Source organism: Phacochoerus africanus, chromosome 9 (genome assembly GCF_016906955.1).
Source record: "Phacochoerus africanus isolate WHEZ1 chromosome 9, ROS_Pafr_v1, whole genome shotgun sequence".
NCBI classification, from domain to species: domain Eukaryota; kingdom Metazoa; phylum Chordata; class Mammalia; order Artiodactyla; family Suidae; genus Phacochoerus; species Phacochoerus africanus.
The window spans coordinates 61,324,181-61,344,662 of record NC_062552.1 but is presented as its reverse complement, the minus strand read 5'-3'; the positions used below and the strand labels follow the sequence as shown (position 1 = coordinate 61,344,662).

At 38.0% G+C, this 20,482-nt stretch overlaps 1 protein-coding gene across 8 annotated transcripts in view; it reads left to right on the top strand.

The window, feature by feature from the left end:
- Positions 1–20,482, top strand: part of NEO1 (neogenin 1) — a 233,154-nt gene that overhangs the window by 193,574 nt on the left and 19,098 nt on the right. For 4 of the 8 annotated variants that reach the window (XM_047794498.1, XM_047794501.1, XM_047794502.1 and 1 more), the window contains exons 14-22: positions 947–1,057; positions 2,139–2,333; positions 8,150–8,245; positions 11,011–11,234; positions 11,317–11,455; positions 13,346–13,453; positions 14,898–15,092; positions 15,788–15,820; positions 18,769–18,837. In XM_047794498.1, coding sequence (XP_047650454.1) covers positions 947–1,057; positions 2,139–2,333; positions 8,150–8,245; positions 11,011–11,234; positions 11,317–11,455; positions 13,346–13,453; positions 14,898–15,092; positions 15,788–15,820; positions 18,769–18,837 — 1,170 coding nt within the window. The remainder of the gene's footprint in view (positions 1–946; positions 1,058–2,138; positions 2,334–8,149; positions 8,246–11,010; positions 11,235–11,316; positions 11,456–13,345; positions 13,454–14,897; positions 15,093–15,787; positions 15,821–18,768; positions 18,838–20,482) is intronic. The other 4 variants (XM_047794496.1, XM_047794500.1, XM_047794497.1 and 1 more) reach the window with 3 other exon arrangements.

Sequence of the window (20,482 nt, the reverse complement as noted above, 5' to 3'; positions counted from 1 at the left end):
TCCTGGCCAACTTTTCTCTTAATAATTCTCTCTTTGGAGTTTCTATACATGCTGCTGGCCAAAGACCCTGTTACTTGGATATGGGGAGGTAGGATAATTTTTCATAACCCTTACAAGACCTGTCGGAATATCTACTATTTAAGTGCTCTAAAAATGGGTGCATGTGAACTGTGCACTTAAAAATGGCCAAGGTGGTAAATTATATATATGTATATTTTAACACAATAAAAATAGGAAAAAAAAATGAAAGTATGAATGCATGAATAGCTGACTGTATTATTGACTGTGACCCCCACTTTCCAGGATAGACTTTCTTTTTTTTGTCTTTTGTCTTTTTTTAGGGCCGCACTCGGGGCATATGGATGTTCCAAGGCTAGGGGTCGAATCAGAGCTATAGCTGCCAGCCTACACCACAGCCACAGCAGTGCCAGATCCAAGCCACGTCTGCAACCTACACCACAGCTCACAGTGGTCAAGAGGTGGCTCAGAGAACAGAGGTAAACTGGTAGGAGTTCTGTCTCTGCATTATTTTCTGGTCTTTGGTGTCTTCTGAGACCACCTGACTTCGTTCTTTTGTTGTAACTTTCATTCCATTGACCTCTTTGTGTACTTGGCCTCCTTAGTAACAAAATGAAGGGATCACATTAAGTGATCTCTAAGGTACCTTCAAGCTCTTTTAAAGGATCTGCAGTCTTCTGGGAGCTTTACTTATTCTGTTTTCCCCTGGGGTTGTTTGGGCCTCAGCCTCTCCTTTAAAGGGAGGAGCTAGTCCTCTGTGCTGTATTTATGTATTACTTGTTCTGCATTAACTTTAACTGAAATGTTATCAAGATAGTAGCTTTGTACTAGGTTGGTAGATGAGATATTTGCTTTAATAAGAGGTTGTTCATCTTTTGTTTTTCCAAAGCTCTTGATTCAGCCTCTTTTTTTGTCGTTTGGGTCTCAGGTCTTGATCGGGGGACTGAATATAATTTCCGAGTGGCTGCTCTAACAATCAATGGTACAGGCCCGGCTACTGACTGGCTGTCTGCTGAAACTTTTGAAAGTGACTTAGATGGTAAGAACAACAATTACCAAAATTGGTACAGGCTAGTTACTGACTGTATACTCAAATGAGTCAAACTGGAAAACCATAGGTTTTGGATGTATGTGGCTTAAATCTGTGAACTTTAGAGGATTATACTGCTGTCATTCATTCCTGTAATGCATCAAGTCTCCTGGATTTTTTTTTTTGTATTAGTGGTTCTTAAAGAACCATTCCTTTAAGCAGAACTAGAAAAAGTGAAAATGTAGAAGTGCTTTAAATATGGTTTCTTACCAAGGCCATTAAGTAGATGGATCATCTAAAATTTAACAGTGAACCACATAAGTGTTGCCTTTATTTCAGTTATTTTCCCTTTCTCTTAGTCCTAGAAACCTTACCCCTTTTCTCACCTGTTTATTCATAACTCCGTATGGATGTATGTATAAACCTTTGTCAGAGACAGGTGCTGCACTTGAAAGACAAAAAACCTGGGTACTTACTTTAATTCTTTGTTTACTAATTTTTAAATTGAGAAATTTATGCCTTAAAATAATGTGTTTGAGAGATACTGTAAATTTCCACCTTTTAAAGCCTCTTAATCTCCCACTATTTTTAGTCAATTCATAGTTCTAAAGTTTCGTGTTTTCTGACTTATCATGTTACTTTGGGGCATAAATAATTGATATCATTGTTGTAATATAATACTTGATCACCTGTTGACAGTGGGCTTCTAATTAGTTGGTGTCGTGCCTTTCTCATCCCATGTGGTAGAGCCTAGGAATCAGATATGGGACCAAGAGGAATGGGTGACTATTGACAAATATATTTGTTTTTCTCCATTGGGAAGAGGTTCTTGGATCTCTTTATCTTCCCTTCCAAATTAATACTGCAGTGTCTTGTATTTCAGTCCATTTTAAGTTTTGTTTTCTTAGACTACAATAAAACCATGGGCCATACTTTACTGTATATGCAGATTCTCTACTTGGGCATAATGAACTAAACTTAGCCCCACACAATTTGGCAGGAGACTGAACACCATTCCCCAAGTACCCTTGAAATATTCTAAAGGAATGTGGATTTGGATCTCATCTTGCTTTTCTACTTTCCTTCCCAGAAACCCGTGTTCCTGAAGTGCCTAGTTCTCTTCATGTCCGCCCACTTGTCACTAGCATCGTCGTAAGCTGGACCCCTCCAGAGAATCAGAACATTGTGGTCAGAGGTTATGCTATTGGTTATGGCATTGGCAGCCCTCATGCCCAGACTATAAAAGTGGACTACAAACAGCGCTATTACACCATTGAAAATCTGGGTATGTATGCTAAGTAGAGGAAATAATTGCACATATGATTGCTTTCTTTTAACTTTTTATTACATAATGCTTTTATTTTTACAGAAAACTTTCAAAAATAGTACAATAAATTTTTATATATCCTTCACCTAGACTCCCCTAAGATGTACATTTTATCATAAGTTCTTTATCTGCTGTATGTGCCTACTTTTTTCTCAGAACCATTTAAGAGTCTGTTGCAAACATGGTGCCCCTCTACCCACTTTAATGTGCATTTCCTAACAAGGCATTTTCTAATATAACCACAGTGTAACTATCAAAATCAACAAAGTAACCATGAAACAGTGTCTGTAGACTTTATTTATATTTCACTGGTTGTCTCATTAATATCCCTTATATCAAAAGAAAAGAAAAACATTGTTTTCTGGTCTAGGATCACATGTTATATTGGGTTATTGTATTTTATTAGTTTTCTTTGATATGGAAGAGTTCCTCAGTTTTTTTCTTGACTTTCATGACTATGACATTTTTGGCAAAGTATAGGCCATTTATTTTTTATAGAATGCCCCTCAATTTAGACTTGTGTAATATTTCCTCACTGAATTCAGCTTATTCATTTTTGGAAGGAATAACATAGATGCATGTGTTCCTGTCAGGGCCGCCCATGAGAGCCCACTGCTAGTGATACTAACTAACTTTTATCACTTGATTAAAATGGTATCGTCCACATTTCTCCACTATTCAGTTATTATTTTTTTCCTTCATAATTAAAAAGTACCTTGTAGGTACTTTTTACCTTGAGTCTTTATAAACATCTTGTTTCTTGTCCAATGTTCACTCACTAGCTTTAGCATCTCTAATAACAGTTATTACTGTGGTATTTCCCAAGTGGTGATTTTCTAATGATATTATTTCTTCTGCATTTCTTAGCATTCTTTGATGAGGAAGAGCTTTCCATAGAGAAAGAGTGGCCAGTGGGAATCCAGTCTCTCTGCCCATTTGACATCCCCCCATCTTTCTTTGAGCACTGTCTTATTTTTTGACTCAGACATCTGAGGTTCATCTGGTATTCTCCTAGCCTTAGCCCTTGAATAAGCCACTGTTCTTAGTTTCTTTTATGGAAAATGATATTTAGAAATCAATATCTGAGCACTATACATGCTTGTTATTACTGGGGTAGAAATCCTGAGGAATCTTTTTAAAAGGCTACTAAAACTATAAGTGAGTTTAAAAGATCACAAGTCACAAAGTCAATATACAAAAACAGTTATTTTTCCATATACTAACAGTAAGCAGTCAAAACTAGAATTAAAATAACAACACCACTTAATAGCATCAAAGATATGAAGTACTTAGGAATAAACTTGAAAAATGTATATTAGATCTCTGTTCTGAAAAGTGGAAAATGATTCTGAGAGAAATTTAAAAAGCCTTAAATACATGGAGGTACCATGTTCATGGACTGGAAGAGAGTATATTACGACAGTCCTCTCCAATGCAATCTCAAGTAAAATCCCAGTAGACTTTTTTCTAGACATTGTAAACTTATTCTGAAATTTATAGGAAAAATCAAAGGAGCTAGAATCACCATTTTTGAAAAAAAAGAATAAAGTTTAGAAGACCCACACTACCTGACTTTAGGACTTACTGTAAAGCTACAGTAACCTAGACGTTATAGTAGTGTTAGCATAAAGGTAGGTGTTAATAAATCAGTGGAACAGAATAGAGTCCAGAAGCAGATCCATGTATATATGGTCAATTGATTTTTGGCCAAAAATACTGAGATAATTCATTCAGTGGGAAGAGAATAGTCTTTTCCATGAAAAAAAAAGGAGTAGAAATAATCAGACATCTGTGTAAGAAAAGGAACCTTCATTGTTCCTTACCTCACATCATGCACAAGAACAGACTTGAATATAACAGCTAAAACTGTGAAACTTACAGTGGAAAACAGAAAAAAAATCTTCATGACTTTGGGATAAGGCAAAGATTTCTTAGGATGCAAAAAAGTACAAATAAAAAATAATAAATTTGACTTCATCATAAATGTTAAACTTCTACTTGGACAGACACCGATAAGATGAACCACAGCCTAGGAGAAAATACATATCATTCAAGTATCTGACAAAGAATCAGAGTCCAGAATATATCTTTTAAAACTCTGACAACTCAGTAAGAAGATGAAAATTCAATAAGAAGTAGACAGAAGATTTGGATGGACAGTATTCCAAAGAAGATGGTATATGAATGGACAATAAGCACACGAAAAGATTCTCAACTTTATTAATCATCAGAGAAATGAAGATAAAGCCACAGCAAAATATCGCTACACAGCTAGAATTGCTAAAATTTAATAGACTGATAACACCAGATATAAGCCAGGATGCAAAACTATAGTTCTTAGACTTGCTGGTGGGAATGTCCAATGGTACCACCATCTTAAAAAGTTGGAATGTTTCTTAAAAAGTTGACCATACAACCCCACATTCCCATTCGTAGATCACTTAACCAAGAGAAGTAAAGACATATCTACACAGAAACTCCTATACAAATCTTCATAATAGATTTATTTATAGTAATCTAAAAGAGGTAAATGAGTAAATGGTATATTGTACTAAGGCCGTACAATAGAATACCTGCTTCGCAATTACAAGAAATAGGCTATGGATACTTGCCACAATATAACACATCCCACAAATGTTATTCTGAGCAGAAGCAGCCAAACCTAAGAGAATACATATTGTGTTATTATATATTTATGAAATTACAGAGTAGACAGCACTTACTTATAGTGACACAGCAAGATAAGTGGGTGCCTAGAAACCAGGGTGGTACAAATCAACTGCAAGGGGCACAAGGGAACTATTTGGATGTTGGAAATATTCTCTTTCTTGATTGTAGTAATGATTACACAAGTATGTATATTTGTCAAAAATAAGCAGGCTGTATGCTTATATGAGTACATTTTAGTATACATTAATTATATTCTAACATTGAGTTACAAAGCAAAAAAAAATTGAGAAATAGTAGTATTTTATAATAGAAAATGAACTGATTTGGGTAGAGTACTTTTCCAAATGGATGTATATCATTACTGAAATCTTTCTTTGGAGAACTTAACTGTTAATTCAGAATCTGCCTTGACCAACTATTTCATTCAAATCATTTCTTTATAAGTATCCTTCCAAAGGACAGTTTTGAGTGTCTAACAAATATTCTACCTTTATCTTTTCTAGTAGGAAATAAGAAGAAACGTAATGCTTTCTTCAAAAGCAGAGTACTTTTCTCTTTTTCCTTTTAGGGAGAAACAGCACAGCTAACCTAGGAAGTGTTCCCCACGAGCACAGTCTTATAAGGCGATTGTGGGAGACTGAAAGAATAGGCAAGGATGAAAATATCCTTGTAGTGACCCGCTTCTACTGTTTCCTTTATGAAACTACTGAAATGAAAGTCCTCTGTGCTGTAGGCAGTACCTGGTCCTTGACCTTCAGGTGCCCTCAGTCTATCAGGAGAAGAAAAGTAAAACCCGAGAAACAATGAGATGAGTCAAAGTGAAGAGTGTTAAAAGAGAGGAGGTCAGGCAGAGTAGGGCAGTCAAGGAAGAAGCTTGCCTTGTGCTTGAAAGACTCAGTGAGAATAGTGATTGAAAACGAGATGAGAAAGCACACTGCATGAGCTGAAGACAGTAAACAGATTGTATTAGTAAAGAGAGTGCATATTGAGAAGTAGCAAAAAAAATTAATTTGGCCATAAGGTAAAATAAGCTTGTTATATTTATCAACACAGATCTAAGATGCATATAAGGTTGAACAAAAGAAAGGCAGTGGAGAAATACATTTATTTATTAATCGGACATCATTTATTAATACATCATTTATTAATCGGACTCGAGCTCTCTCCTGAGTTTCAGATCCATGTAAACAGCTGCTTGCTGGGTGTCTGCACTGGGATATGTCCATATTCTGTCATAATTTAATCAAAATTAAAGTTTGTATCTTCTCCTGCAAATTTTGCAGTCAGCAAATATTTAATGAACACCTGTAACACCCCAGACACTGTGCCAGAGATAGAGCAAAGAATCAAACAGACATAATACTAATTATTAGAAAGAGTTATTTCGAAATAATTGAAATTGTGCTGAAGAAGAGAAATGAGGTGCTACAGGCTGTGTGGCAAGAGAAACTAATTCAGTCTGGGATGAGCCCTTTCAGATGACTGGATTTGTCTAGGTAAAGAAGAAGAGAGGCATGTACCCCCAGCACAGGGGCCATGTTACAGCCGGTAGTAGGAGAGCACAAAGTGCTTGGTGAACTGAGAGATGGCTGATAAAGATGGAGCACAGAAGACAAGGCAGAGTGGTGAGAGCTAAGTATGTAGAATCAGACTTGGTCATTTGCGTATAGGAGAGGAGAGAGGTCTTAATGACTCCCAGGTTTCTGACTTGAGCAGCAGGTGCGTAGTCATGCCATTTAGGAACTTTAGGAAACACTGAGGCAGTTCTGAAGAGATAGAGAAAGCAGAGAGAGAGAGATTTGAGACACCCAAGTGGAGATGCCAGATAGACAGACGAGCATAGCAGTCTGGTGCTCAGAAGAAAAGGCTGAACTAATTTGCAGTTGATGGCACATACATGCTAATCCAGCCAAGGAAGTGAGTGAAGGCACATCGAGAGAGCGTGAAGAGTGGGAATAGAAGGGGGCCTACGGCCATGTCTGGAAAATTTATGTCATGGTTGCTCAGCCTCTGTCCCCAAGCTCAGTGATTGACATCACCATCTACAGTGTCGCTCAAATCAGCCTCTTTTCCTGACAGTCAAATACTAAGTTTTGTCGATTCCCTTTGTTGTCAATTCTTTCTCACGTTGAAGGACCAGGTGCCTTTATGTAGTACTTACTGATATGTAGAAAATGGACCACCAAGCAAAGCAGCTGTTTTAAGCTTTTGATGTAATGCGGACCATTTGAGATGTGGCCCCTTTGGAAAGCTGCCCACCTTTGCCAGAAGTGAGTGGTATGGGTCAGATCCTCACCCTGCCACACCTTGGTGGAGCACATGCCTTCATTTCTGAAGCTAGACCTTTGAAATACCTCTACTAAACCTTGCACAGATCAGAAATGTGATGAAGTAGTCTTCCTAATGTCCCTTAGCCAGTAGAAGAATGAACACCGTTCCAACTGTTTAATACCCCCGTTTTTCACCACGTCTAACTAGCAGCATTTTACCTGGTCACCTGGAGGAGTCTTTCAGTCTTAACATTTCCTGCAGCATCACCTCCAAGCCATTTGAAATCCTGGGCCCTGTCTTTTCCAGCCAAGAATTCTGCGTGAAGGCTGGGTGAGGGTGGCATCCATGGATTTGGAGGCTCCCCAGAGAGTTAAAGACATGCAGCAGTTACTGAGTTAACAGTTTCTCCTGCTTCACACTGGCTTGGATGTTCTGGTTGCCATCCTCCTCCTGAGAAGGAAAGGGATTTGTTTAATTCCAAGCTCCACATATGGGCTTCCAACACAGGAAAATCCAATTTTTCATTCTAATCCAATCTCTTCACTATACAGTAACATCATTAAACCATTAATTAGTTGAAGCCAAGAGAGGAATCAGGAACAGTCAACCTCACCCCTGGGACTAACTCCAGAAATTTGATCCAAGCCAGTTTTTCTGTATTCTCTATGCTACCATCTCCATTATCGCCCCACACCCTAGAATAATCCCACATAAAAAATTTTTAAATCTTCTTTCCTGACTTCCTTTGCAAATAAGATTATGCACAGTCACCTGTGAATTTTTCAAATTCTGTAGTGAGAATTTTTTTGTTTCTACTTGTTTCTTTCCTTCAGATCCCAGCTCTCACTATGTGATTACCCTGAAAGCGTTTAACAATGTGGGCGAAGGCATCCCCCTGTACGAGAGTGCTGTGACCAGACCTCACACAGGTAGGGTATCCTGTCCATCTCTAGTCTTCATTTTTTTCCAGCAACTTAAGTAGAATGTTGGCATGAGGCCTGACCCAGAGGTATCAGTGGCAGGAAAAGTATACGGCAGTTTAGGGTACAGCAGGTTTCAAATAGGAAAATAATGAGCTTTCAACATGGAAAATTCTGTTAATCCCTCTTGCTTTTTAGAAAATATTAATCCTGTCATGTAAACAAATCCATGTAAATGTGTATTTTTAATATGTCAGGATCTAGAAAGCAGTAGTTGTGAGAGAATTCATCTTTTGGTCATGTGAGTTACGAGTGGAAAAAAAAAAGGAAAGGATCTCCATATCTTTGGGGGAATTCTATTGGTTACTGAGAGAATGAATGTATATGATTGGTGAATCCAGCATTTTCTCTGTTAGTCTCCTGAGTAAGTTGGGAAAGTATTTTTCTGTGTGCTTTTTACAAGCTTTGTGTGTATAAAGACTATAAAGTTGTATGTACTGTATCCATTTGATCAACTGTACATATGTTACAAAAGAATCCAAATATTCATTATTTCTTTGTAAGTTAACTATTTAAAATCTCTTTAAAATAATAATGTAAAATTTCTGTAGATACTTAAGACATGATTTAGATCTAAATGAGAAAATTTATGGAAGTGAATGTATTAGAATTGTAAACTTTTTGTACTGAAAACCAAAGACTCTATCATTTTTAGAAATACTCATTTCCATTTGTTTCTCAAAATTGTTAATCTATTGCTACTATGTATTCTGGATACTTAGCATAATATTATGGATTTGGCATTATTCTTTTTTTAAAAAATAATCTCTGTCCCCTTTTTTATGCTTTTACTTATTAACAAGACCAATATCATTACTACATATTTGATAGTTCTGTCCTGTCTTCCGCTCCTGTGTGCTTACAATTTATAAGTTTTTTTAAAAATAGCTTTGGTATTTCAGGAACGAAAAAAAAGTAAGATGAGAAAGAATATTCAAATAAGTAGTGTGATATTTTTAAAAATCAGCCTATAATAGAAAAAATAAAATTTGGAATTATTTTTTTTTATGTGACTTCAAAATATAATCTGGCTAGAAATACACAAGGGGAAATGTTCGTAAGTCATATAACCTGGTTATCTTTTCCAAGAGTTGTTACGAATAAGAAAAAAAATTCTCAAAGAAGTCTTAATGATTTTTGCACTGAAGGTGCATTTTCAGTAACTAATTGGTATGTGTCCTGATCTTTGAACAAAACCCTTGATTATAATGTATGCTATTCCTCTTGTTATTTTTAGTCTTCATTGTATAGGAAATACACGAATGGAGACTCTGACTTTAGCTTAGCAGTTATTCATAAACAAGGCCATGCCATTTCAGATTTTAGGAAGGGCTAGTCACCATAACTATGTGGGAAACCCATTTTAAAAGCTTCACTTGGAGTTCCCGTCGTGGCGCAGTGGTTAACGAATCCGACTAGGAACCATGAGGTTGCGGGTTCGGTCCCTGCCCTTGCTCAGTGGGTTAACGATCTGGCGTTGCTGTGAGCTGTGGTGTAGGTTGTAGACGCGGCTCGGATCCCGCGTTGCTGTGGCTCTGGCGTAGGCCGGTGGCTACAGCTCCGATTCGACCCCTGGCCTGGGAACCTCCATATGCCGCGGGAGCGGCCCAAGAAATAGCAACAACAACAACAACAAAAAGACAAAAAGACAAAAAAAAAAAAAAGCTTCACTTAAAATAAATCAGTGTGTGTATGCTTAGAAAATGACCAACAGTTGGCAAAGTGCAGATGGATGCTGCCGTATTGCCCTGGGCCTTTTTGCCTTTGTGCTCATTGTGGCCTTTGTCTTGAGAGTGATGCTTAGAGAATGCATCTGTTGCATATGGCGCAGGACTGCCCATGAGTATAGACTTCCCTTGCTATCACATAAGTGCTCTGATTTCTAAGTTACATTAAAGGCTGTGTCCTTGATAAGGATGGCATTTCCCATAACTGATTGGGGTTCTTCAAGGGGGTTGTTCTCTGAGTGTCCTGGAGAAAGTGTAGAAGATATTCCTGAATGGTGTCAGTTTACTTTTTCTCTAAGAAGGGCAATGCCCTTGAGTTCCCTTTGCTTTAATTGGGTATGAGCCATATTGCTGTACTGCTTTTAGACCCAAGACATCAGCATATCCGAACTGGACCTTGAGTGGGTATCAGATACCCCCAAAACTCCTCCAAGGCCAAGCTCAGTTGACATTTAGAACTCAGGCTTTAGGACTTATAAATGTCCAGTGACACACTTTGATAAGCCAGGAATTAAACCACATTCACTGAAATATCAAAACAGATCATAAGGTTTGTGTTATTTGTTCAGAAATTATACCCTTGATTTTAAAGGCAGCTTTGTCTTTACATGATTCTTTTTGGACAAGAAGTAAAATTTTCAAGTGATTTAAAGAAAAAGTTTTAGGAGAAAGAAAATTCAAGTATGATATGTTAATATAATCACTCGATTACCAGATTTCATATACCCATGCAATATACATACAGAATATAGTAGGAAAAAAGAGGTAATTACTATTTCTCTAGATGCTTTCCTGCAAATTTTTCCTGAAAGAACACAAGTGGAAATATTCTTTTAAATGAATGGTGGTTATCTATTAACTCCGGATTCTCTTTCTCTTTCTCCATTTCTCACCTTTCATTTCATTATATTACCCTGCATCTCCCTTTTCTTTTATTTTTGTTTATGTTAAAATGCCACTTCCCTTTTTTAATTACTTTTTACCCAGACACTTCTGAAGTTGATTTATTTGTTATTAATGCTCCATACACTCCAGTGCCAGATCCCACTCCCATGATGCCACCAGTGGGAGTTCAGGCTTCCATTCTGAGTCATGACACCATAAGGATCACGTGGGCGGACAACTCACTGCCCAAACACCAGAAGATTACAGACTCCCGGTACTACACAGTACGATGGAAAACCAACATCCCAGCAAACACCAAATACAAGGTACTGGCACATTTGCTCTGGGTAAGAAAAACTAATTATTGATGTTTTCTAATTCTGAAGTTCCTTATTCATATGTTTCCAGAATGCTAATGCAACAACTTTGAGTTATTTGGTGACTGGTTTAAAACCAAATACACTCTATGAATTCTCTGTGATGGTGACCAAAGGTCGAAGGTCAAGCACATGGAGTATGACAGCCCATGGGACCACTTTTGAATTAGGTATGTGTTGTCAGAACTTTTATGTTACATGGCATCTCATCTCTTTGTAAGATGTGAAAGCTAAGGAAAGTCTGTGCTCATGTTGTGCCACATTCAAGTCATGAGACTTCTCATCACTTCTCTTTACTACCCAGAATTGAGTGCATGAAAGAATTCAGTGCATTAATTGACCTATTTACGGAGCATAGCAATCAACTACAGCTAGAGTTAGGTGTTTGCTTTTTCAGCTGATGAATTATGCTTTTTCATCATTTTACAAGAACATTAGCAAATAACAGGACAGTGTAATGCAAAGTATGCTAGATTTTAGGAATCAAGAGACTTGAGTTCAATCCCAGGTTAACTATCTACTGAGTGTGTGATCATAAGCATGTCATCCAGCCCATCTGCATCTGTTTCTTCCATCTATAAACAAGGGGCAATCTTTGCCTTTCCTATTTCATAGAGTAAAATAAAGTACCCTGTAATTAAAGCCCATGGTAAATTATAAAACACAGTATAGATGTAAGGGATCATGGTCTTTAATCTTGCCTTACTGGGAAATTGAGATAAAAAAGATGAAGTGACCTGCGTTTCACCAAGCAGCCGCCAGTGCCATGCTTGCTAGAGCCTCCGCACTTTAACAGGGCCCCCCAAAGCTGCCCTAGCAGCTCTCTTGCAAACAAGTAAGTGTCTTATAAAAATATCCTACTGGAGCATTGTTAATTCTTGACTGTAAGTAAACATGAAAGAAAAAAAAAAGCTAAGCACTAAGCAAATTAAGAGGAAAGCAAGCCATCCAATTTTAAGATTTTGTTTGCTTTTCACTCACTTCTAGGCCTACCTCTGCACCTTGTATTTCCCTAGTATGGGGATGGGTGTAACTGCTGGGAGGCTGTCTATTCCACCCACCTGTTTCTTCCTTTCTTTTATATAAATAATGAAAAATGGAGCTATGAAATCTCCCCAGACTGGATTTGGCCCAATGTCTTTTTACCTTCTGCACAGTTGGTTGAATTTCTGCAGAGAAAAAGAGATGGATTTGGAGAGAAAGAAATACAGTGCACAAAAGCTTAAATAGGCCTTGAGTTTGCTTTCTTTGCCAGTTTTAAGAATATATTTTTACTTTCATTTTAGCCCATTAGCTAATAAATGATGTTCCATTAGGAGTTTGCATTTCACTGGGCTTCCTTCCATTTTATACTGGGAAAATTCCAGTATTTTAGGAAGAGAAGAGTGAATTTAAGGATATACTTAACTTGCTCATTTCCCAGCTCATACAGTATAAGTTTTCAGCCATACTACGGAAGCACAGATGTACTATCATTTTTATTTCATTGCTTTTTCTTTCTTGTAAGCAGCTTTACACTGCAGAGCAGTAACCTTCGATAGCTGACAGTATCTTTTTAGTGCACATTTAACGTAAAAAATTTGTAAATCATTTATTCTTCAGGTGAATAGGGATTTTCAAACATTGTATTTGGTTTGGAGAGCCAGCTATATATGGAGAGAAAGTTATTTTACACCTAAAAATATTCTAACAATGTAATCCAAATTAGCAGGGAAACTGTCATCTTGGCACATTATGTAATTTTTCTCATTGTCAGTATCCTGATCTATCAATCAGGGACTGCATATGTCTTTTGATTTCCCTAAAATCCTATATTTCCCTGACCCCCAGTTGGGCTCCCTAGTCTGTAAACTCATAGTATGATTTTTATTCTTTGGTACTTTGTATATTCTCCTTTTTATTAGAGCTATTTATGGATAGACGATGAGTTCTTTAAAGCCACGCAGCTTTATCTTTTCTGCCTTGTACCCTTTATTGTGCCTTATAAATGAAAAGGATTGAGGAAACAGTGAATTAAGTTTAAATGGACCAGAATTACTGAAAGTATTGTTATTTTGTAGTTCCTACTTCTCCACCCAAGGATGTGACAGTTGTGAGTAAAGAAGGAAAACCTAGGACCATAATTGTAAATTGGCAGCCTCCCTCTGAAGCCAATGGCAAAATTACAGGTAAGAGGCCTAAGATTCCTTGGAGTATGTCTGTTCCCTGTTGCTGCCTGGCAGAAGCGTTCCAGGAGAGTGCCTTGTTATTGGGACATAAAGGGATCTGAAGGTTGGCATGGCCATTTTATGAGGTGCTGTGGGTCTTGATGGTCCTTGAAAGTGGAGCAAGGGGTTGCTGTTTGCCCATAGTGACATAAAAATAAGTTGCCAGCTGGCTGTCCTGACCCACGTTGCATGAAAGCCTCATAGGCATAGGTCACCCTGGACAGCCTTTGGCCATAGTGGGAACCTAGGGATGTATTTATTTTTCTCAGGAAAGCTGTTGTTGACTAGATGACCAGTTTTGGAATTAAAGGCCTTGCCTAATTCTACAGGGTAATACCCAATAAATATAAATTCAGCTTTTTTACCCTGAAGGCCCTACCCACCCACCCCAAAAAAACCCATTAGGGCTTTTAGTGTCTTTTTTCACCCAGACCTGCTACTTCAACTTCCTGTGCTCTTAAAACTAGAGTTGGCCTAGGCCTTTGAAGGGACCTTGAATTTTTCCTTGGACTTCCAGAGTAGAGGGTACTGTGCCTTCCTCAGCACATCAGGGAGGAAAACCTGCCTCTGCTCCAGGTAGGTGTATGCTGAGGAGCAGGAGTTCACCTTCCAAAGTTCCTGTATATGAATAAGGCAGCCTGAGGAAACAAGTTATTTCACAGCATTGTCCTGCCTTGGCTTTCAGTAAGAATCCCTTTCCATAAATCCCTGGTCTTTATGTCTGTTTTTTTTTTCTTTGCCTCTTACGTGAAGAAATCAAGCATGACTTAGCACGGATTACATTTTGTTTTGTTTCTAAAAACCAGTATTAATGCAGTTCATTTTTGCACTGCGTAGGTCAGGTAGGCTTGTGGTTGTGGTTCTTCCTGCTTCAGCCACGGAGATTGAGTGCCCTCTGGTGGACATATCAGGTGACGTTTCACTGTGACTTCACCCACCCCAAGTCTGGGAGAGCTTTAGCAAAGGTGGCTGCCCATCTCCTAGGAGTTTTTCTCCTGGGAAATCACACTGTAAAAGTTAAAATAGCATTTTCAGGTCACTCCTGGTTGTCAAAGCTCTGTTACCTTAATTGTAGACCCCAGAAGTATAGGATATTGGAACGATTAGATTATTTCCCTTATGTTATTTCTTAGCTTATGAGAGTACTTAACCCTATATTTGAACCTTAACTACTTTTATTACTTCAACTGCCAATATAGATGATAACTTACAGTCCAGCACTGTTGAAATTGCGGTTTTCTCTATATTATATTTAATGTAGCATTTTGAATGCATTTTACCATTGCTCATTGAATCTGTAAGTGGTTCTCTACTTGTGTATGCTGTAACATAAATCTTTATTGACCTACTGATTGCAAAAGGAAAAGTAGGAATAAGTTTTTTTCCTATGAATTCCTTTGGATAGGTTACATCATATATTACAGTACAGATGTGAATGCGGAGATACACGACTGGGTTATTGAGCCTGTTGTGGGAAACAGGCTGACTCACCAGATACAAGAATTAACACTTGACACACCATACTACTTCAAAATCCAAGCCCGGAACTCAAAGGGCATGGGGCCCATGTCTGAAGCTGTCCAGTTCAGAACACCCAAAGGTAAAGTCCCCCCCAAAACCAGGTGTTTCCTTGTGTGTCTCTTGAGTGGGGCTATGTGTGCGCATATCACTTTAGCATGTAGAGACTCTGGATAATACAAGAAATCCTGATGGTGTGCTTAGGAGCCACAGTGTGAGCATTTATCTCAACATGACCCCACCCACTGACCACCAGATCAGTGCTGTCCAGGTTACTAACCTAACTGTATCATTTGTAAGGGAACTTTGACTCCAGGCTGTTTGAGACATGTGAGTTGCAGTGATCTAGAAGTTTTTACCAGTCAAATCAGTGTGATTCTCTTGGTTCCCATATAGAGTAGTAATAGCATATTGTTCTGATGGCTGATTGTCTTTCAACACATGTAGGCTCTTATCCTGAAAGGCTTATTCATAGACCTTTGTAGAGAGAAAGAGACTAAAAAGGGCCCTTTAAAGAAAACTCTAGATAAGAAAGTGAAGATAAAATATTGAACCAAGTATGCTTAGAAATAAAAATAAGTTGGGGACGGAGTCTGTGGAAACATGGAAACCATATATGGATTTCTTTTCTGTTAGTACTAAAAATAAGACTCAACATGTTTGGAAGTTTGTGGTGTTTTACTTATTTTTTTTTCCTTTAAAAAAATCTGCCTGTCCCATCTTCAAAGCTTGTGATCCTTGCTCTTGTTTTTTCTTCCCCTGTGCTTGGCCCTTTAGCGGACTCCTCTGATAAAATGGCTAATGATCAAGGTAAATGAGTAGATGGCCTCTCTTTCCTTTCCTCTCTTTGTGACCTGTTATTAGCTTTTTGTTGTTTTTGTTTTTGTTTTTCCTGAAAATCAGTACCATGTGTTAAAAATCACATATTTATTGGCCAAAGTAGAGTTGAGTCCATGTTTGTGGCACTTGGGGTATCTGAAAAGCTGGGGAATCTACTTAGGGTGCTAAATAGACTGGCAGGAAAAAAAAAACTAAGATAAACTAAGTTTTGCAATTGTAGAAGATTGGCCTTAAGTGTGGGTCACACTATCCTTTATGCTAAGATACTCAAAATCTATAACACAGGCATTCAGACCATGATAAGAACAAACATACCAGTTTGTTGTATTTGTAGCATCTAGGATTTTATTAGTATTTCTAAGTGAAAAGTTTGATCAGATGCACCAAATACCCTATTTTCCTCCCTCTACAATCAGTGTACAAATGTACCCTACCAAAGACAAAATTAGTGCTCACTATTCTGTTATAAGCTAAATTCAGAGCTCTTTTTCCATTTCTTCCCTTAAATGTATCTGATTATTTTAAAAGAGGATAGAAATAATTTACAATGGAAATTTAGGAAGCATGGGCCTTAGGGTAACCATTCTTGAAATTATCTGTCAGTGTGATCTTTTCATTATAATTGCAGTGGTGGAAAGGTAACTGTACTTTGATTTTCCATCTTTAGGAAGTCAACTAAAGTTGGTATCTGTTTTCTATACTAAGATCAATAAAAGTAAATTCGATGATTGCTTTTATTCTTAAGGAGTAGTTATTAGAAATACAGAGTCTTTGGATGTTGGTTAATGGCAAGGAAGATTCAGAATTTGGGGTTTCAAGTTTCAGGGCTTTGGAAATATGTTTGCATACAATGAGCCTTCTGTTGTTTGTTGGAGAAGCTGCAGACATGCGTGTGTGTGTGTGCATGTGTGTGTGCATAAGTGTGTAAGGCACCCTAACCTTTGACTTAACCATGAAAATAGAAAAATAATGGTACTGAATATGCACAGAATATAAATGAGCTCATTGTTCTTCCCTCCCTTCACTCCATAAGCCAGGGTGCAATTTTTAGCTACACCACACTTCTGGTATTTAAAATTCTTGGCCTGTATTTATTTTTGGTGTTTGGCTAAACCTTGGAATTTCTTGTTCATGGGTTAAATCTAAAAGAAAAATGTAAAGAAATACAGAAATTAAACCAGTTTATTGGCAAAGTGTGTTCATTGGCAGTTATTTACACAATATGTTACTCTGGATAGTTTGGTTTAAATGTGGGCTCCCTGGCAAATTAGTACACTTAAATATGAAGAGCCTTCAAGGGCCACGTCATCTCCCCCAGCTTATCGTGGTGAAAAGAACAGCTGGAATCTTGACATATGGTGTGTGGCATTTGGGAGGAGTGACAGCAGCAGAAGTCAGGGGATAGAGTAATACGTATGGACAATGGACATACTTGAGTTAAATTCTAGAATATGCCCTTTTGGATACTCAAGAACTTCTGTTACCTTTGGGGATTTTGAGCTTCTGGAAACTCAGAAGATAAACTGTTTTCATTTCTAAATTTATTCTGTTAAATGAACTGTATACAAAACCTTCAGATTTTAATTTCCTCTAAGTCTGATAATTTATAAAGTATGTAGTATTAGTGCTAATATTTTACAGTGATGCATCTAGTATATGCATTTCCAGTCAAGCTTTATTTGTAGAAGTAACTCTCATTTTTTAAGTGTTTTTTGAAGCTTCATGCTCTCTCTGTAAAGGGTAAAATTATATTCTTCTCTAAAGATTTATTTGGTAGTTAATATTTATTGAACATTTGCTGTGTGTCAGGCAGTATTTAAAATGTTTTATAGGATTCATTTTCCGTTTAATCCTCACAACTGTTTTGTGAAATAGGTACCATTATTATCACTGTTTTACAGTGAGGAAACTGAGACCCCAAAATAATAGCAAAATAACTTGCCCAAAGTCAAATAGTGCATTGTTCAAGGGCAGGCAGTCTGTTTATCGCTGTGCTTTGCTAATTGTGAGGAGTAGCTTTACTTTGCAGTCCTTGAAGCCTCGTAAAGAGAAGCATGAGACTGCCTTCAGTCCCCAGACTTTGCATTGGGGGATTCCTTTACTTTATTGGAAAAGGACTTCTTGTGTTTGCTTTATCAAACAGCTTTAACTATAAATGTGAAGAATGGAGTTCAAGACCAATATAAACTTCTAAAAAACTGATTATTTGTATTTTCTGAGGTCTGCTTGTGAGGTGGTCCCAGCCCAAGGTCTGCAGCCTCACTCGTTATGTTCCATGATAATGGATTAGGAGACAGTATTCTCTGTGAGCACTTGACAGAAAACCTTGGTTTTCTCATCTTTGGCCATTTAGGTTGGCTGAGCAGGGACTGAGCACCCAGTTTGAACCTCCACTTGCCTTCCTGTGCCTGCTCAGGGTAACCTTATATTTGGAAAGGCAGCTTTGTAATTTGAGACAAGAATGCAAACACTACTGACACCTGCTAGGCCACATCAACATAGCCGATCCTTTGAGTCGTTTCTTTAATGCAGAAGTTAACCTAACTGGTCCCCTTAGTTCCTTTTCCAAGAGAAGCTACTTTTACCATAGGTGCTCTGAGCAGTAGTTCAGCAGCTGTTTCTTGGGCTAGAGAAGTGGGTATGTTCCTACCTTAACAGCAAGGGGCAGCCTAGTTACACCGTAGATATAGCCATGGAATGAGGGTGTCAGCCTTTCAGATGCCTCATTGCATAGTCAGCTGTACCTTAGTTTGCTTTGCCCAAATAGACTAAATTTTCCCGTTGTTTATGTGCTACTTTTTTCTCATGGACAGAATAAACTGAAATGTTTTTGTGTGTAGAAAACACTCATTAGCTATGAAATGAACTTGTCACACCAGTGGAGTGAGTCATTATTGACATGATTTCTCCTCCTTCAGCCTCGGGGTCTGCAGGAAAAGGAAGCCGGCTGCCAGACTTAGGATCTGAATACAAACCTCCAATGAGCGGTAAAGCCCTTCCTGTGGCTTTTTTGGTCTCCTGTGGGCATGATGCAGTTTTGCTTGAAATCTTGAAATGTCTCTTGTAGCTTATGTGTGGTGGTTTGTAGCATGTTACCTATTTCCTTTTATTTACTAGTGTTGGCTTTAGGCATGTTCTGGCCAATGTTTGCTGAATTACTATAAATGCATTCATTATAGGATCCACAAATAAAATTGTTTCCCCACAAATCCAACTTAAAATAATTCTGAAGAAATAAGCCTTGCTTTTGCCCACTGCCTCTAGAAAATAATTAGAATCTTGCTTTCAAAAATAAACCCTCTAGTGGGATTATCTGTCTTCTAGAACAAGCCAAAGAAATGCTTTGGCATCATTAATTTCTCCCGACACTACTTAGTGCTGTGTTTTTAGTTTGGGAATTCTAAAAAATTATTACCACTCTCCTAGCCATCCTAAGAGCTGGTGCTTTCTCATAATTAAAGGGATGACTTCTCTATAGAATGTCACCATTTGTAAATTACTTTTTACACATTTGATCCTGGTAACAGTGTAAGGCAGGGAGAACAAGTATCATTATTCCCATTTTATACATTAAGACACCCAGTGGAGAAGCAGTGTGCCTGGATCCACCCCCTTATTATGGAAGTCCCTAGAACCCAAGCTCAGGTCTTCTAACTTTCAATTGTGCCTTTTCCTCTATCAACTGCAGCCTAAAAGGCATGGGGTTCTATTCCAGATGTGGGAATCCAGGATGGCAAAATGTCCACAAAAGTAATTTCTAGAAATGTTCAACTTCAGTTAAATGAAAATTCATCTCTGTAGCATGCAGGAAAGAACTACCATCATCACCTCTGCTTGCTTCCCACATCCCAGCTCCCTCGCCTCTGATTTGCAATGCCTGCCTCACCCAGTAGCTCAGCACTTTGGTTAATAAAAGTTTCATGTGAAGCCCTAATATGGTGTAATTGTTGGCCCCTAGTTCCATAGTCTTTCCCAAATATAAAAATGTTAATTTTATTGAAGGTCAGTATGTACAGTTTAAGTTGTCTATCTGCTGATCTTTTCCTCAGAAATGAAGGATGAAAATGATTGAACCAAAAGTAGAAGAATAAGCTGTTAAGCTCTCAAAATTAGCCCAGATTTAGCATTGTGCTTAGATGTAGTCTACAGAATCATAAACTCAAAAGTGGAAGGTCAGCTAATCCAGGGTTATGGGAGGGATTCCCATAATAAGCATAGTTTGGATTAAATCATAAGTTCATAAATCAGGTTGTATCTGAGAATCACTTTAGGAGCTTTTCTGAAAACACAGATTCCCAGGCCATAACTTCATGGCAGGAATTTTTTCCACAACATCCCAGACTGGTAGGATGGTTCTTCCCAAGTACCTCTAGAGACTAAACACTCATTACTTGGCAAAGCAGCTCATTCCGTTATTATACAGCTTTGTTAGTGCAGTAAGAGAGAGTACCTAGAAGAAAAGATGTCAGACCAGTCCATGGTAGTTACATCTGTGTAGTGGGATTTCCTTTTTTTTTTTTTTTTTTTTCCCTCGCTATAAATAGGGCCACACTCATGGCATATGGAAGTTCCCAGGCTAAGGGTCGAATCAGAGCTGCAGCTGCCAGCCCACACCACAGCCACAACAACTCA